Source organism: Tasmannia lanceolata, unplaced genomic scaffold (genome assembly GCF_043159265.1).
Source record: "Tasmannia lanceolata isolate RefF3 unplaced genomic scaffold, GAP_Taslan_0.1 ptg000012l, whole genome shotgun sequence".
Classification (NCBI taxonomy): domain Eukaryota; kingdom Viridiplantae; phylum Streptophyta; class Magnoliopsida; order Canellales; family Winteraceae; genus Tasmannia; species Tasmannia lanceolata.
Window position 1 is genome coordinate 57,379,254 of NW_027518689.1, and position 14,986 is coordinate 57,394,239.

Sequence of the window (14,986 nt, forward strand, 5' to 3'; positions counted from 1 at the left end):
GAAATTATTTGTTGGTCATTTGAGATTTCATAACCTTCACATTAATCTTCTATTATAGCTTGAGATAATTTCACAACTTTCATCTTAAATGTTACCATAACCATTACCCCTTTTCACAAATATTTGCAAGTAGTTGTAAAGATAGAGAAGAATATTTCGTGGTAAACATCAGTTACACTGCCTTTTCAGTTAAAAGTTGGGAGCAATTTCATCAATTTCCCAAAGTTTAGGAGACCCAAAAATATTTGAAGCATGTCAGTATACTTTTCATTGATACACAAGCTTCTACCTGCAAATCTGCTCCCTAATTGTCAGCTTTACTTCAAAAATGCCCATTTTCAGTAGATATGAAGTAAATTAGAAATCATGGTTTGACCTAAAATGTATTATTTATGTTGTAAGGTTTGTATTTCAACTGAATTAAAAATGTTGGAGCTCTTAGATGATGAAATCACTAATCTTTACAATGGAAAAGTACCCTCATCAATTTAAGGCTCGAGTTTCACACAAGAATTCTGTAATAGTAATAATAATCAGATTTTGCATGAAAGAGATGAGATAGGTCTTGTACAAAATTAATACACAAGCTGTGTCTCAAACTCTGCAAGATCAACAGATCCTGACTCAATTGGGGGCATGAGATAAGCAGCCAACAGTTCAGAGGCCAAGGCTGCGATGAAAGGGACCCTCTTCAAGTTCTTAACCAGAGGAATGTCCTGACTCTCCCCAACAGCAATCAGCTTCTTATTGATCTCCACCATCCTATCCAACTTCCTCTTGAACTCTGGATTCTCAACATCCAAAACTGCCGGGAAAATCCTTGCCGTTGTCCGGTTCGTCTGCAGCACAATTAAGAAAATCAATGCCTGTCGTTTATAGTTTATACATTGGTTGAACATGCATTCCTAGATTTTTACCAGAGTTCTTGGCAGGGCATTTACATTTGTTTGAAGGAAACCCAATTCCCGCACATTTATTAGATGATTTTGCCACTAAATGGAGAGGATTCATGCTTCATACATGTTCATTAGAAGTGTTTTAAACATCAAGAAGACACAAAAGGTGGGTTGTGCTACTTTAATTTTCTGTTTGGGTGTTATATTAGATGACCAAGTCTTGCAGAATTATTGGATGATTTTGACACTAAATGTAGAGGTTTCATGATTCTTAGATGTTCATTAGAAGTGATAAACATCTACAAGACACAGACAATGACCATTTCTCTGAAGTTTGCCTTAGGCATCTGCTTCAAAAAGGAAACATGGGTTCTCTTATGCTTCTATGTACCTTTTTTTTCTCTTGGTAGGTTGATTCAGCATATCTATTGCCTAATGTAAAAGAAAAAAGGTGGGTCGTGCTACTTTAATTTTCTGTTTTATTGGGGGTTATATTAGATGACCATACTCATTCAGTCACCACTTTTGGAAGGAATGACCATGAACTAAAACATATTAGGAGTCTTCTAAGTTTTTAAAAAGAACTACCAACCTTAAAAGAAAGGGGCATTCTATTCCAATTCTGCCCGATTACAGTATTTCATTCAATTAAATGAATGGAATAGGAGGGCAGAATTGAAACCAGGGCAGAATAGATGGAGGAATTTATGGCACCATCCCGCACAAGAGGTGGTATTCTGATTCCAATGGAATCAGAATGAGGTTGCCGATTTCGGTTTCTGATTCTGGCAATCCAAATGCACCTTAATGGTCGGAACAATGCTATGGAAGGGGTCGAAGCTTACCTCAATGATGACATGCATGTCGAATTCTTTAGTGTTGAGACCGATGCCTTCATAGAAAGCAGTACGCTGGCAATCGTTAAGGTACATTGTCACGTAGACCTGCCGGAGAAGCAGAACCAATCAGCTGTAAAAATTTGATTTAGAGATTGAGCTTTAAATCCTCCTTGAGCATCAAGGTTTTAAAATCATGGTATAATGCATTTGAGGCCTATAATAAAATTCAGCTTTAATGCCACAAAAAGATTAGTGTTGTTCTTCTATACCTAGGTCACCAGAATATTGAACCATGAACTAAAATTTCAAAAGAGAAAAATCATGTCAGCTAGTGATTGTGAGGCCCCAATTCTTGACTTTGAAAGAAAACTGAAATATTACCGATAAGCAGAAAAATCGTGCCCACAACTTTGCCTTCCAATCGTTGAGGAATTGCGGCTGTGCCTTCATCAATGCAGAGAAGAAATCTCCATGCCTGTTCTCATCTTGGCACCAATTCTCAAAATATTTGAAGATTGGATAAACTTGGAATTCTGGGTTGGCCTTTAAATGCCTGTAAATGGTTATATATCTCCAGTACCCAATTTTCTCAGATAAGTATGTAGCATAGAAAATGAATTTGGGTTTGAAAAATGTGTATTTTCTAGCCTTTGTGAGGAAACCCAAATCCAATGCCAGATTAAAATCAGACAGACCCTTGTTAAGAAACCTGCGAAAAAGAAGAAGAAAATCATAAATTAGGGGTTTAATCAAAGCTCAATCTTTCTTTATTCATTTTTTTAACGAAGAAAAGGATATTTAATCAAGTCCAATATTTCTTTTAAGGGAGTGATATCCTCCTTGCCATATTTTGATAAGGGCATTACTCACTTTGTTTAGCACTTTTAATTAGCTTTTCATGGCTGTTATTGTAAGATCTCACATCAGAAAGGAAGAGAAAGCTCATGGGCTATATATGTGAACTCTCCTTCCCCCTGTGTAGATGATCTACAAGGGGCAGGCCCTGCGGAGTGGGTTGGGCACGGTTAGTGCTGCTGGGAAACAAAACCGCGGGGGGGAAGACCCGACCCAGAACAGACAATATTTACGCAGTGTGTCAGGGCATGACAGTTATAGTACTTACGAATAGGGCTGTCAATGGACTTAAGACAGTCCCAAGGATCAAAAGGATTGAAAGAAACATTAATGGACAATATTTGGGTGGAGCAGCTGGATCCGAATCGTGTCTATAGGATCCACATTCTAAGGTCCAAATACTGTCCATTGTCACGCTTTTCATTTGGACGACCATTCTCCTCCTCCTCAATTTTCTTTCCTCATCCTCCCCTAATCTCCAAGTTCTAACTCTGTACAACATAAGTAGGACTAAGACACTCCAATGGATGGTCCAATTCAAAATGGATCATGACTCGGCTCAGAAAGTAGGGTCTGAAAAACAACCCGAACAGGATCTGACAATAAGTGATCTGAATGGAACGTGACCAAGACATAGGTGGATCCAATATGACGTGAATCCGTTGACATCCCCAACACAAGATGCTATCAACATTTAATCGGAAAGATGTTAAATAAAGTGAGTACTGCCATTATCAAAATATGGTAGTGCGGATATCAGTCCACTTGTTATTCACTAATTAAGTAAGAGTGAGATAATAAATAAGAGTTATAAGGTGTCAGACTGTCAGCCCCTGTTGTTCAAAGTAAAAATACACGCAAAAAGGATAGATGAGGTCCAACAAATCGCTAATTGAGATCTTTAGCTATAAATCACTAAGGTCGTGTTTGGATTGCAGGAATTTTTTGGAAAGGTTGGGAAAAGAAATCATTTTTCCCAAAATTTCTTGCTTTTCCATTGTTTGATTGCATATGTAAAAAAGTGATCAAAACCACTTCCAATCCAAACAGGGCCTAAAACCTCAGTTTCTATCGATGTAAAATGGGTGTAAACAAATTTTACACCCAGTTTTTCACTTGAAAATGGGACTAAAATTTGTTTTACGTCAAAAGAAACTGAGTCCCAGACAGTCTTCAAGAAAGCAATTATCAGATAACAGAATGACAGAATAGAAGGAAGAATAAATCCAAATTTGATTGCATACCCGGCATGCCTCGCTTCGTCCCTCGACATAAGCGAGAAAATTTCGGCTACCACAGGGTTGGTTTTCTGCAACAAAAGTTCTCAAAAAATTACTGAAATGGAAAATTGACATTGCCTCATCTTTTCATGATTTAAAAATAGTTGAAGCTCTTACGTTTTACATCATGAATACTCTTATAATACTTTTTAACGTTTAAAATTTAGTATGAAATGAGAAACTTCCAAGAAGTTTTGAACAGTAATTATTTGGTAATACTTTCCCAAAAATTACAATACAATTCACAGAAAATAACGCAAACAATTCATTAAAATTCATCACCATTGTTGAAGTATTAATGATTAAATAATACCAACTCCAACAGCTTAAGCTTTTGGAGTAATGGGTAGTTTCACAACCATAACATTTTTTTTTGCTCCGCAGCTATTTCACTATTAGAATTTCACTTATGAATCTTATAGCTTTCTTTGGGACTGTAATCGAAATCCGTTGTATTTGAATCTGAAAAGTGAGAGTTTCTTTTTTCCTGGATTTCTATCACATTCAAAACAAAAGCAGAAAAACTTTGAACCTAACCACCAAAATACGGCGACAACAGCATACCTTCAGTCTTCTTCCAAGCTCCTTGTAGAGAAGAAAACCAGAGAATTCAGCAGTACAAGACCTCTCTAAGAACTCAACAAATATCTGCCTTAGGGGACCTTGCATTTTATCCGCAGCGTCCTTGAATTCCTTGTTCCTGACAAAATGGGTCTGATTATAATCAGTCTTGAATTCTTGGAGCAGGGCTTCAAACTCAGATTGGTTCAAGTTCTTGTTGATTTGGGTATTGAAAAGGGTCTCCATTTCATCAAAATCAGTTGTGTAGAATCTTGGAGCAAGGAGGGTCTCTTTTATTGCAATTTTAGCGGCTTTTTTGGGCTTTGTGGGTGGAGAAGTAGTAGCTGACATGTTAATGTAGGCTCTGAGATTGGAGAAAGGCCTTGGGCTGCTAAATTTGGGGGTGGTTTTATTAAATTTGGAGATGGTTTTTATCAGAGCCATTTCTCCTGCCATTTTTGGGTTTGGGAATTGGATTCAGCAGATGGGAAAGGGGTCGGAGTGAAGGGGTTTTGTTGGAGGGAAAGGATAGGACGTGGGTTTTATCATTGGTGGAAAGTTGTTGAATCTCATCCAATGAAATCTATGGTTTTTAATGAGGGCTTGACACGTGTCAGAGAACTTGTGTCTCTTGATCCATTGGAATCCATGATAAGATGAAATTGTGACACGTGTCTGTTCTCTAGTGGCCTAGCGTCCTTTTATTTTGCTCGTTTTTTTTGTCTATAAATCCCTAAATCTGAAAGATATTTCGCATTTACTATGATACTAGTTGCAAACCCGTGCGTTCCACAGGGCGAGAGAAAAAACTAAATTATTTATAAAAAAGTAGGTCAACCTTCACATGAAAGTAAATAATATTTATTTTAATGGTTAAAAGTAAATAATAATCCTCAATTATATAGAAGAAACAGATAGGTTAGCACAAAACAGAGCAAGAAGAATAATAGAGTTCTTGAAAAAAAGAAAAGAGGACAGGGTCTGCGGGGATAAATGAGATGAAGGGTGGTTCTCACTCTACCTCTCAAATGTAAGGAAAGAATCACGATCACATAGCATTGTAGACTCCTAACTATAATAGAATTAATGTTCAATATCAACCTGTAAGAAAATTATCATACTATAAACATAACCTGTAGTTATTTTCTTGAATCAATTCCCATATGTGATAATGAAGATGTCCAAACAAATTATTTTTCAGCTGTATAAATTATTAGTTTTCCTTATGATACTTTTCTCAAAAAAGGATAGTATAAGGACAGTTTCAGAGCTGTAGAGATTACAACAGCTATACCTTAAATTTTAGAGCCCAATTCTTCGTAATCTCTTCAACATTTTTATCTTGAAGGTGATTCAGCAACAACTTAACAGCTGGAATAGTCTTAACAACCCCTTTAAGGGACCCAAGACATGACCACTACCATTTTTCATAGAACTATCCTCTGTACATCAAATTAATTAGAGGAGTAAATGCATAGAATCAAAATATATAAAGAAAATGTAACAAAGTAGGTTCAAACATCCCAAACAAAAAGCAAAATAAAGGAATAATTCTCCAAAAAAAAAAAATATACTAAAAGTTGAAGAGAACTCCAAGTAAGAATAATGATAGTGCAACTGCTCTCTAATCCTTCCTTAAAATTAGTAGTTTACAAATAGCATCCCAGTTAATTGGAAGTTGCTGAGCTAATCAAAGATTCAAGAGAACTCCAAGTAAGAATAATGATAGTGCAACTGCTACTGAGATGGCAGATTTGAACATAAGACAAAAAAAACCCCTTAAGCTTCTTAAAAATATCATTACCGTCCTTAACTCTTTATCACAGTGTCATGACTTGCAACCATAGTGACTATTTTTTTAGGTAAAAACTATGTCTAACACTTTTCCAGCTACCTTTTAAAAGTTTTTCTTAGATATAAATTTTCTCTGAAAAATGTTTTGCCTAGAAAAGAAATTAACAAACCATAGCCATAAAAAAAAGTAACAAACCATGGAAAACAATAGGAATATTCTTGGTTCCTATTAATGGTAGTAAGAAACTTTCTGTTCCATTTTTTTGTATTGTATGTGTGTCCATCTCTCTCTCCCGACTCGTTTTTGTATTGTGTACCCTTTTCTATTGAAACTTGTACGGAGTATTTTGGTTGTCACGTGCTGAAGGTTAACAACCGGATCTCTCTCATACACGTGACATTTGTGCAGCGATCAGGACCGTCGATATTTTTGGTCACGTGTGAAGATTGATCTAAAATGCATCTTCTAGGTTTCCACTAATGAAAAAAAAATGCAAAAGAAAACATAGAGGATGGAAAAAAAGATGTAAATAACAAACTTCAAATAGTTGAAAAAAAAGAGAAACAAATTGAGAATTTTTTTAAAAAGAAATGGCAAATAATTGTAAAACTATAAACACTAAATTAATAGCAATGAAATGTAAAGGTGAAGTCAAAAAATTAAATAAAAACCGCACCCAAAAAACAGCAGAGGAAAATAGTCAGTACACCTTTCTCAAGTGGGAAATAGTAGTTGCCCAAAATAAAGCAGAAATAATTGCCATAAAAAAATTACAGGGAAAATAATAGCAGGAAGAGGAAAAAAATATCAAAATAGGAAGAAAAGCAAGAACCATCATCATCTTCTTCTCATTCTTCCCAATTTAGAAAAAAACATTCAAAGGGAAGTGAGGGACACAGACACATACACAGATGGAAAAAAACAATATATAGATTTCTTCTTTTACCCTATAGGATAAAGAGAGATATTAATTAATCATAACAAAGTAAAACCTCCCAAAAGAAGTAGCATTTTAGATCTTCTTTGAGAGAGGAGCTAAACATCCTTTTTACGTAAGAGGTATAAAATAGGAAGGAATGGAAAGTAAAAGATGAAAGGTTTGGAATACCAAAAAATAAGAAGGATATCAATGGGCGAAAATCAAGGAAAAACTTATATTCGATGCTAAGAGAGAGAGAGAGAGAGAGAGAGAGTAGATAATGACTCTTTGGTAATAAATGAGAGATTTACGTTTGAAATACGGCTGACTTGGCTGCCATAAAGAAAGGTGTGTGAAATGTAAATAGGTGTTAATATTTAGAACCATCAATAAAGAAAGGTGTGTGAAACGTAAATAGGTATTAATATATGGAAACGAATCGCAAGTGGCTTTGCTAATATTCTGGCTTTTTAAAATTGCGGGATGGAGGAGGGGCTGACACGTGGCACCACCACAGCTTAGAGGATTCCGCTTTACTTATATATATATATATATATGATAGCAAAAAAATTTTCACCTTATAAAAAAGGAGATGATATTTTTTTCTCTGCACTCCCGAAAATGACATAATAATTGGGGCGCATGCGTAATGCAGGGGAGTGAAAATATCATCGCTCTAAATATTCCAAAATGTCCCTAAAGGCTACATGAAAGTTCTTATAACGAAAATACCATTCAATCACTTTAAAGGTCAGTCTTGTTTTTCTTTGGCCTAAGAAAAGGGAAATGTTATCAGCACTACTGTATTTTGAAGAGGGCACTCCTCCCTTTATTCGAAGTACGGTATGGCCCGTACCATAGGATGATCCAAGCCGTCCATTAGATGGGCCACAGAATAAATAGGTTGTGCCCCAAAAAAATATTTCCATAGGTTGTGGCCCATCTAATGGACGGTTTGGATCATCCTATGGTGCGGGCCATACCGTACTTCGAATAAAGTGAGGTGTGCCCACATCAAAATACAATAGTGCTGATAACATTTCCCCTAAGAAAAATGTAACAAGTTTTTGTGCCAAAAAAATCATGATTTTAGAGTTACCCAAAGTCCATTTTGGGCAAACAAAGTTTTAACAATCTATCGTATGCTAAACTTATCAAGAATATTTTAGTTACCCAAAGGGAATTTTGAGTCTTATCAATAATAGTTGGGAAATGATATCGGCACAACCATGTTTAAGTAGTTGCATGGTCCGAGCTTGTCTTTTCTTTTTTAATTGGCCCGTGAGAGCTTTTTGGGAAGTGTAATAACCTTTAGGCAGCTCTTTAAATACTGGCCCATTAGAAAAAAAAAGCTCTTTAAATACTAAAAGACAAGACGCTTTAGTGGAAATATCAAAACATGGCCTTTTTTTTTTTAAAGTAACCATTTGGCTAAACAACATATCTTCATGACAACTCAACATTTATTTTCAAGATTAGGGATTTATACGAAAAATGTTCTAATGGTCTTTCTTTTCCTATTTTGTTGAGTCATTTTCTAGGAAAGTAAATGGAAAGTGGATTTAAAAAAATCCATCAAAAAGAATGCTCGCCTGATTTTTTGAAAGAAAAACAGATTTGAGTTTGGAAAAATTCAAAGGGATGGGCATTCTTTAGACCTGTGGGGATCACGGGTCTCATATATTCCAGTGAGGCAGAGTTTCGAGTAAGTACATCAGGACATCAAACTACTGGAGAGAGGAGCCATGGACAAAGTGTTAACGCTGATTTCCTGCTCAACGATTGAACGGCTTGTAGAGATTTACCGTCCGAAAAATCCTGTGAAGTTACACGAAGATATAAAAGATCTTGTAAACCAAGCTCTAAGATATTTTCTACTATTTAAATCGGAAACCAATGCTCAACGATTGAACGGCTTGTAGAGATTTACCGTCCGAAAATCCTGTGAAGTTACACGAAGATATAACAGATCTTGTAAACCAAGCTCTAAGATATTTTCTACTATTTAAATCGGAAACCAATGTTTACATTTAACAATTACGATAAGAAAGATCACAAGAAGTAAACTAATCAGAGAACATAACTTTCAGCGATCGAAAATTGGATCGGAGGTTGGCCGGAGAAGATGGAGCTCTCTCACCAAAAGGAAGTTCTCCGTTGATTTACTTTCTCTTCCCCTCATATGAGCAGGAGAGTCCTCTTTTAAAAGGGGATCGTACATATTTCGTCAGTGCTGTGGACCCCGATCCGAGAGAGAGGTGGGGGACGAGCCCCCAGCGGCCTCTGGATCATCCACGTGAAGGAGAGCTCTACCAAGGAACTCTCGAAACAGATGCCACCCTCATAGCATAGCACGAGTGGCGATAAATGAGAAGGAGATACCTCTTGATCCAAGGATAAATCCCCAAACCAAGACGTACCTAAAACAAACTCAGAGTCGCCATCCATGGATAGGCCATGGAACCCAAAACACAAATCCTCTGTGTAATGGATAACCAGAAATATATATGGGCTCGTGCCTGATTACGAATGGAGAAGGTCCGAAGAGCACCCCCAATTCGTCCGAGTGCAAGCACTTGGTCTCTTATGCCATTTATTATTAACCTTGAAGAGTTTTGGGAGAAAATCATATGAAATGGGAACAATCCTCAGGAGTCGTCTACCTAAGCATGTATTTTCTGAAAATAGAAATAATAAGTACACAGAAAATAAATGAAAGAAGTGTGTCATTTAAGCATTGCTAGGTTATGAGTGACATGCCTAATGGGTGTCTAAGTTCTGGTGGGCAAACACATGCATGCTACAGCTAGCAGTATAAGGTCTATACAGGAAAGTAAGAAAATACAACATAACATGTAATATAACTTGATACCACACACGACACAACACAACAAATCCTAAACTCTAAACGATTTTGCCCGATTCTTTGGATGGCCTAATATTCATCCAAAGCTGCCTACGTATCCCCGCCTCCACGAGAATCAAAGCAACGTAGTTCTTCGCTCCTATTCTAAACTATGATGCTTAAGACATCTAGACCTCTATCATAGACACAACTTAAAAGACCAGACTAGTTACTAAAGCTTCTTGTGCGATTATTTATATTCCAATGGATTATGAATTTTAGGACACCCTATATGCCCTAACTAAATACAGGTTAGCCTTAGGCTAATGCATGTGGTTCTTACAACCTATGTGTAACTAGGCTGTGTGTCCTAAGGAAAACAATGAGATCACTAACACATCTTAGACCTAGTCATCAGTCAGCGATGTGAATTGCCATCTGACCGGACAGAGGCGTGAACAGACGCCTAACTCTAACACAGACACAAACAAAACACACAGCAGATCAAGGACAAAACTCCTAACTCTAAAGCCCTCTACTTATGACAAAATCCTAACTCTAGAGGAAGATCTTTTCAAAAATAATGTTTTATAAGATTTTTATGTTCTTAAAAGGTTTGAAAAGTTTTTATTTTACAATGTTTGGCTGGACTTGGGATAGATATCCCAAGCTGCACTACGTACCTCGTGAAAGAGGATCAAGCCAACGTAGTTCGGTACATATTCCGAGATAAAGATGCTAAACAAGTAAACAGGTGTGATTCACAAACAAGTAAACTAGCGTGCTCACAAACAGGTACATCAGCGTGGTCACAAACAAGTAAACTAGCGTGATCACAAACAAATGAAACGCCAATCAGATAAATCATGCTTAAAGGAGGTGACACCCCTAAAACAAATGAGACAAAGTATGTCTCCTATGGAGCTCCAAGTAACCTTATCATTGCTCTTGCAAAGAGGGAAGGGTTCTAAAAATGATTTAAACATATAAAAGGTTAGGGAAGCCTACTAAACAAAAGAGGGGAGTGCTACTAGGATCGAGCAAGTCCCTTAAAGATGGGCTTGGGCTATCGCTTTCATTGCCCTTACAATGAGAAGAGCTAACTAACCAGAAGAATCTATCAAGAGGCTAAATAAATTTATAAAACTAAAAATCTGAAACCATCAATGTTTACAAACATCCTGAGGAGACTCCGAATATTAATTGCATCAAAGAAAGATTATAATACCATCACTAATCTCGCAGGAAAATTAACTTAAACCACAAAAGTGAAAATGAGAAGCTATGGTAATATGAATATCTATAGACACCATTCCACAATGTGAAACCAATGTATTTGATACTCTCAACCTCACATTCTTTTCAGATAAGATAAAACAAACAAACTTAATATCACAACCTAACACAAATGAGCATAAAAAAGAATTACAAGGACATAAAAAATGCTCATCAAAATATAAGATGTCATAAATCACAGGGAGTACTGTTTAATATGGGCTTTGAACAATTAAATAAAATTATGTCCGTATACATCCTCACAGGAATACTAAAGAAAACGACTCATTTAAGAATTTAAACTAAGGAAGGGAGGCAACTTACACTATTTAAGTAATAGAGTCTGACAGTACCTCTTTCCTAGAAATATGAGAACAATAATCATGTAAAAGCATTTTACCAATGACAATTACCTAGAATTCTCTTCTTGATGCTAAATTTCTCAAAAAAAATAAAATTGCAATGCAAGAATTTATAAATAGCTAATATCTACCTCTTAATTCATAGGCTTTCAACTGATGATAAAGTTCAAAAGGCCTAACAACCAGATATAATCTAATAGGCTTTTCCATCTAATCTAACAACTGTAAGGGACTCATCTATTTTCCAACGTTCATTAAGATCATGACAATGCACTCTTACATGCGACATGATCAAATTGAACAGACACACAAGCATTCATTGAGCAGTTTATGTGCATTCATTGGGTTTCCAAAATAAAAGCAACTAATATGGATTTAAAATCATGCAAAATAGAATGCAAATAGTAGAGAATGAGAATTACCTACTGTAAATTATCCTAGTAATTAAGGTAAGTGGAACAAGAAAAACTCTTCAATATTACTAAAAACAACTATGGCTTAGGGCCTTAAAGAAAATCATTTTTTAATTAAATGCAAGACCATTTTCCAAAGAACTTTGAACCTTATAACATGTCAGTTATGACACCCGAAGCAAACATCCCTTTATGACTTTTATGACTATTATGATTTGAACCTTACAAAATATTCTCTCATTTACTTTTCCAGTTTACTTTCAATTTTCTATTTCAAAACAAAAATTAACCGGTAAACCAAAATATTATATAACGAACTTGTACTCACAAATCAACGACATACTTAATTACATTCTAAACCACTTTCTTATACCCAAAGTTATTACAAAAATCCTTTGTGCTAAAAATACCACTCGGTTTGATATCAAAATCTGAAACACTACCTCAAAAGTCAAAAATGACTTCTACAATCTCCTCTTTTATGTCTATTCATACCATGCTTTTCTTAACAGTGATAAAGGTTGCACAACAGATTCGATAAAAAAAAATCTCATGGCATACTCTTTTATACCCTGACTAATTAACAGACCATTTGATAAATATATGCATCCCAAAAGTCTTTATAAGTCATTCAAAACTCCTTCAGGTTACACCTACATGTTGATGTTTGAAACAGGGTAAAGAGTCTTTACTGTTATATCGTCTACCCTTACAATTTAACAGCCATAAACTTTCATCTCTTTTAATATTACCAGAATGAGAATCTGTTCATATATCATACACTACAACAAAATAATTTGGGATTATTCTACTACAGCTAAGCAAAAGGCAATTATCCTATGGCAGCCTTCAACCAACTAAACTGACCCATATCTTTATCAAATTTAAACATCTTTTATCAAAATAAAAATTGAGAATAAAGTGAGATAAGTAAATAAATTTGTATTATAACAGGTCATGCTCGTATCAACAACAATCCACTCAAAATGAAAAGGAAATAATTTTTATGGACTTTCTATGAGGTAAACTTGGCTATTTCTGAAAATACCTCTAACAAATCAAAAGGTGGGCTATTATTAATGACATAATCTACTTCATATGGTTTATTTTAAAGCATTATAATTTCTATGAAAAATATAATAACTAACTGTCTAAACAGATTAAAAAAAAAAAAGTAAGAAAACTTACACATATATGGCGGCTATGGACTTCATTGTGTCTCAACAACTAAGGAAGGGCTGCTATACATGGCTGATATACAGGGATTCAATATATCTCAACAACTAGGGAAGGGCTGCTATGATATGGCATAAGGGCTACCAATATAAAAAAGAGTGGGCTGCCAATATCAAAGAGGGTGAGGGTTGCATTGTCTAAACCATGGAGTGTTAGTATCAACTCAACCACTACTCAAAAAAAAAAAAAACGAAACTTTAAGTTGAACTAGTGCAATTGACAAGCCATAGTTGAGTTAATATCCTCTCTTTCCATTTAAAACGAAAAAAATAATGATTTATTGGAGCAAAGAGGTGTCAATATCAATTCCTATGAGCACATAATTAGGGGAGAAAGGACAAACATGTGGTGTAATTATCAAAGTGAGGACGTACACATCATCACATATAAAGGGAAAAAACCAGCTAGGATATGATGGAGCCCATTTTTTCATTTTTGAACTTAGAACCCGAGCTATCTATTTAGGAGCTCTAATTGAAGTTTCTTCCAAAACCATGGTCAAGTCCTCATTGATTAGCATGCATTCATAGAGATAAGGCATCTACCAATGGAATAAAGAAGAATAAGAGTGTTCCAGCGCAACACAAATGTAAATGCTAAAATGTGAGTGTAATGTTTTATCATAGAATTAACTCCGAGACCTGTGAGTGTAAGAACCCAGGTTATAAATATTTCATACATTAAATGAGTAATATTTAGGATGGACTGAAACATTTGTATCATATAAGATAGGAAATCTGAACAATTGAGATTTTTCAAATAATATATTAATAGTGAACACATCAGTTAAGACAGTGCTCATGACAAAACAAAAGGGACAATAAATAGTTAAAATTTCAGACTTCCAGTATGAGAAACTGAGATTCTTCAAATCAAGACTAAAACCAAAGTCCACACTTGGTGAATAAAGGTCATAACTACGACCTGGCTATGGTAAAAGTGCTGCTACTATGTAATAGCTATGAAATTCCTATAGGTCATTGAAGCATGTGCCAAAATTTTAATGACATATACCTGATGGCGTCTGAATCCGGGTCTGCAATCGCGCGGTCGGTAGAGGGCCTTCGCGGGGTCTGCAATCACAAACAAAGGGGGTCAGGGGGTCCGGGGTGGGTCCCGGACGACCACTTCGACACCCAAGTCAGATCCTTCGACCAGTCAATATAAAGAACAGCGAGAGAGGGAAGGGAGTTTCGATCAGGGTTACCAGGGGCAGCACGCGGGCTCTTTTCTGGGTGTGTGAGTGAGTGGGTCGGAGGGGACTAGCAGGGAGAGTAGGATTGGGTTCCTAGCCTCCTCTGTTGTTGCCTCGCCTCTTTTTCCGGTGTCCGGAGTGGAGAATGGGTAAAGTCCTCTTTTCAGCGAAAAAGGTCCCCCTCTGTTCTTCCTTTTCCTCCCTTTTAAAGGGAGGCGCGCGGCCCCTCTCATCATTATGGAGAGAAAACCTTCTTTCGCAGGATTGGGCTGTCCTCCTGCTTTGCCAGCGCGCATGGCTTTGGCGGCCATTTCCTTCCATAATTTGTGATGATGAGGCCTGGGCGGCGAGAGTGCGACACGTGTCACGAATGTGTGGTCTTTGCCGTTTTCTAACGCCATTCTTCATGATGGTTGGGCTCTGCTCGTGCATGGATGACACGTGGCGATATCTGGGAGCGTAGCCGTATTTGTGCCCCATCATAACTCCCCCTTACTCCTTTGGTCCATTGAATG

At 36.4% G+C, this 14,986-nt stretch overlaps 1 protein-coding gene across 1 annotated transcript; it reads right to left on the reverse strand.

Annotated features, from left to right (window-relative positions):
• Nucleotides 1–460: 460 nt before the first annotated feature.
• Nucleotides 461–4,954, reverse strand: LOC143888471 (magnesium-protoporphyrin IX monomethyl ester [oxidative] cyclase, chloroplastic). The gene is made up of 5 exons (XM_077392942.1): nucleotides 4,435–4,954; nucleotides 3,835–3,899; nucleotides 2,117–2,444; nucleotides 1,742–1,840; nucleotides 461–839 (listed from the first exon to the last, which is right to left on the reverse strand). The coding sequence occupies exons 1-5, from the start codon at nucleotides 4,885–4,887 to the stop codon at nucleotides 576–578; spliced, it is 1,209 nt and encodes a 402-aa protein (XP_077249057.1). The 5' UTR covers nucleotides 4,888–4,954; the 3' UTR covers nucleotides 461–575.
• Nucleotides 4,955–14,986: the final 10,032 nt, after the last annotated feature.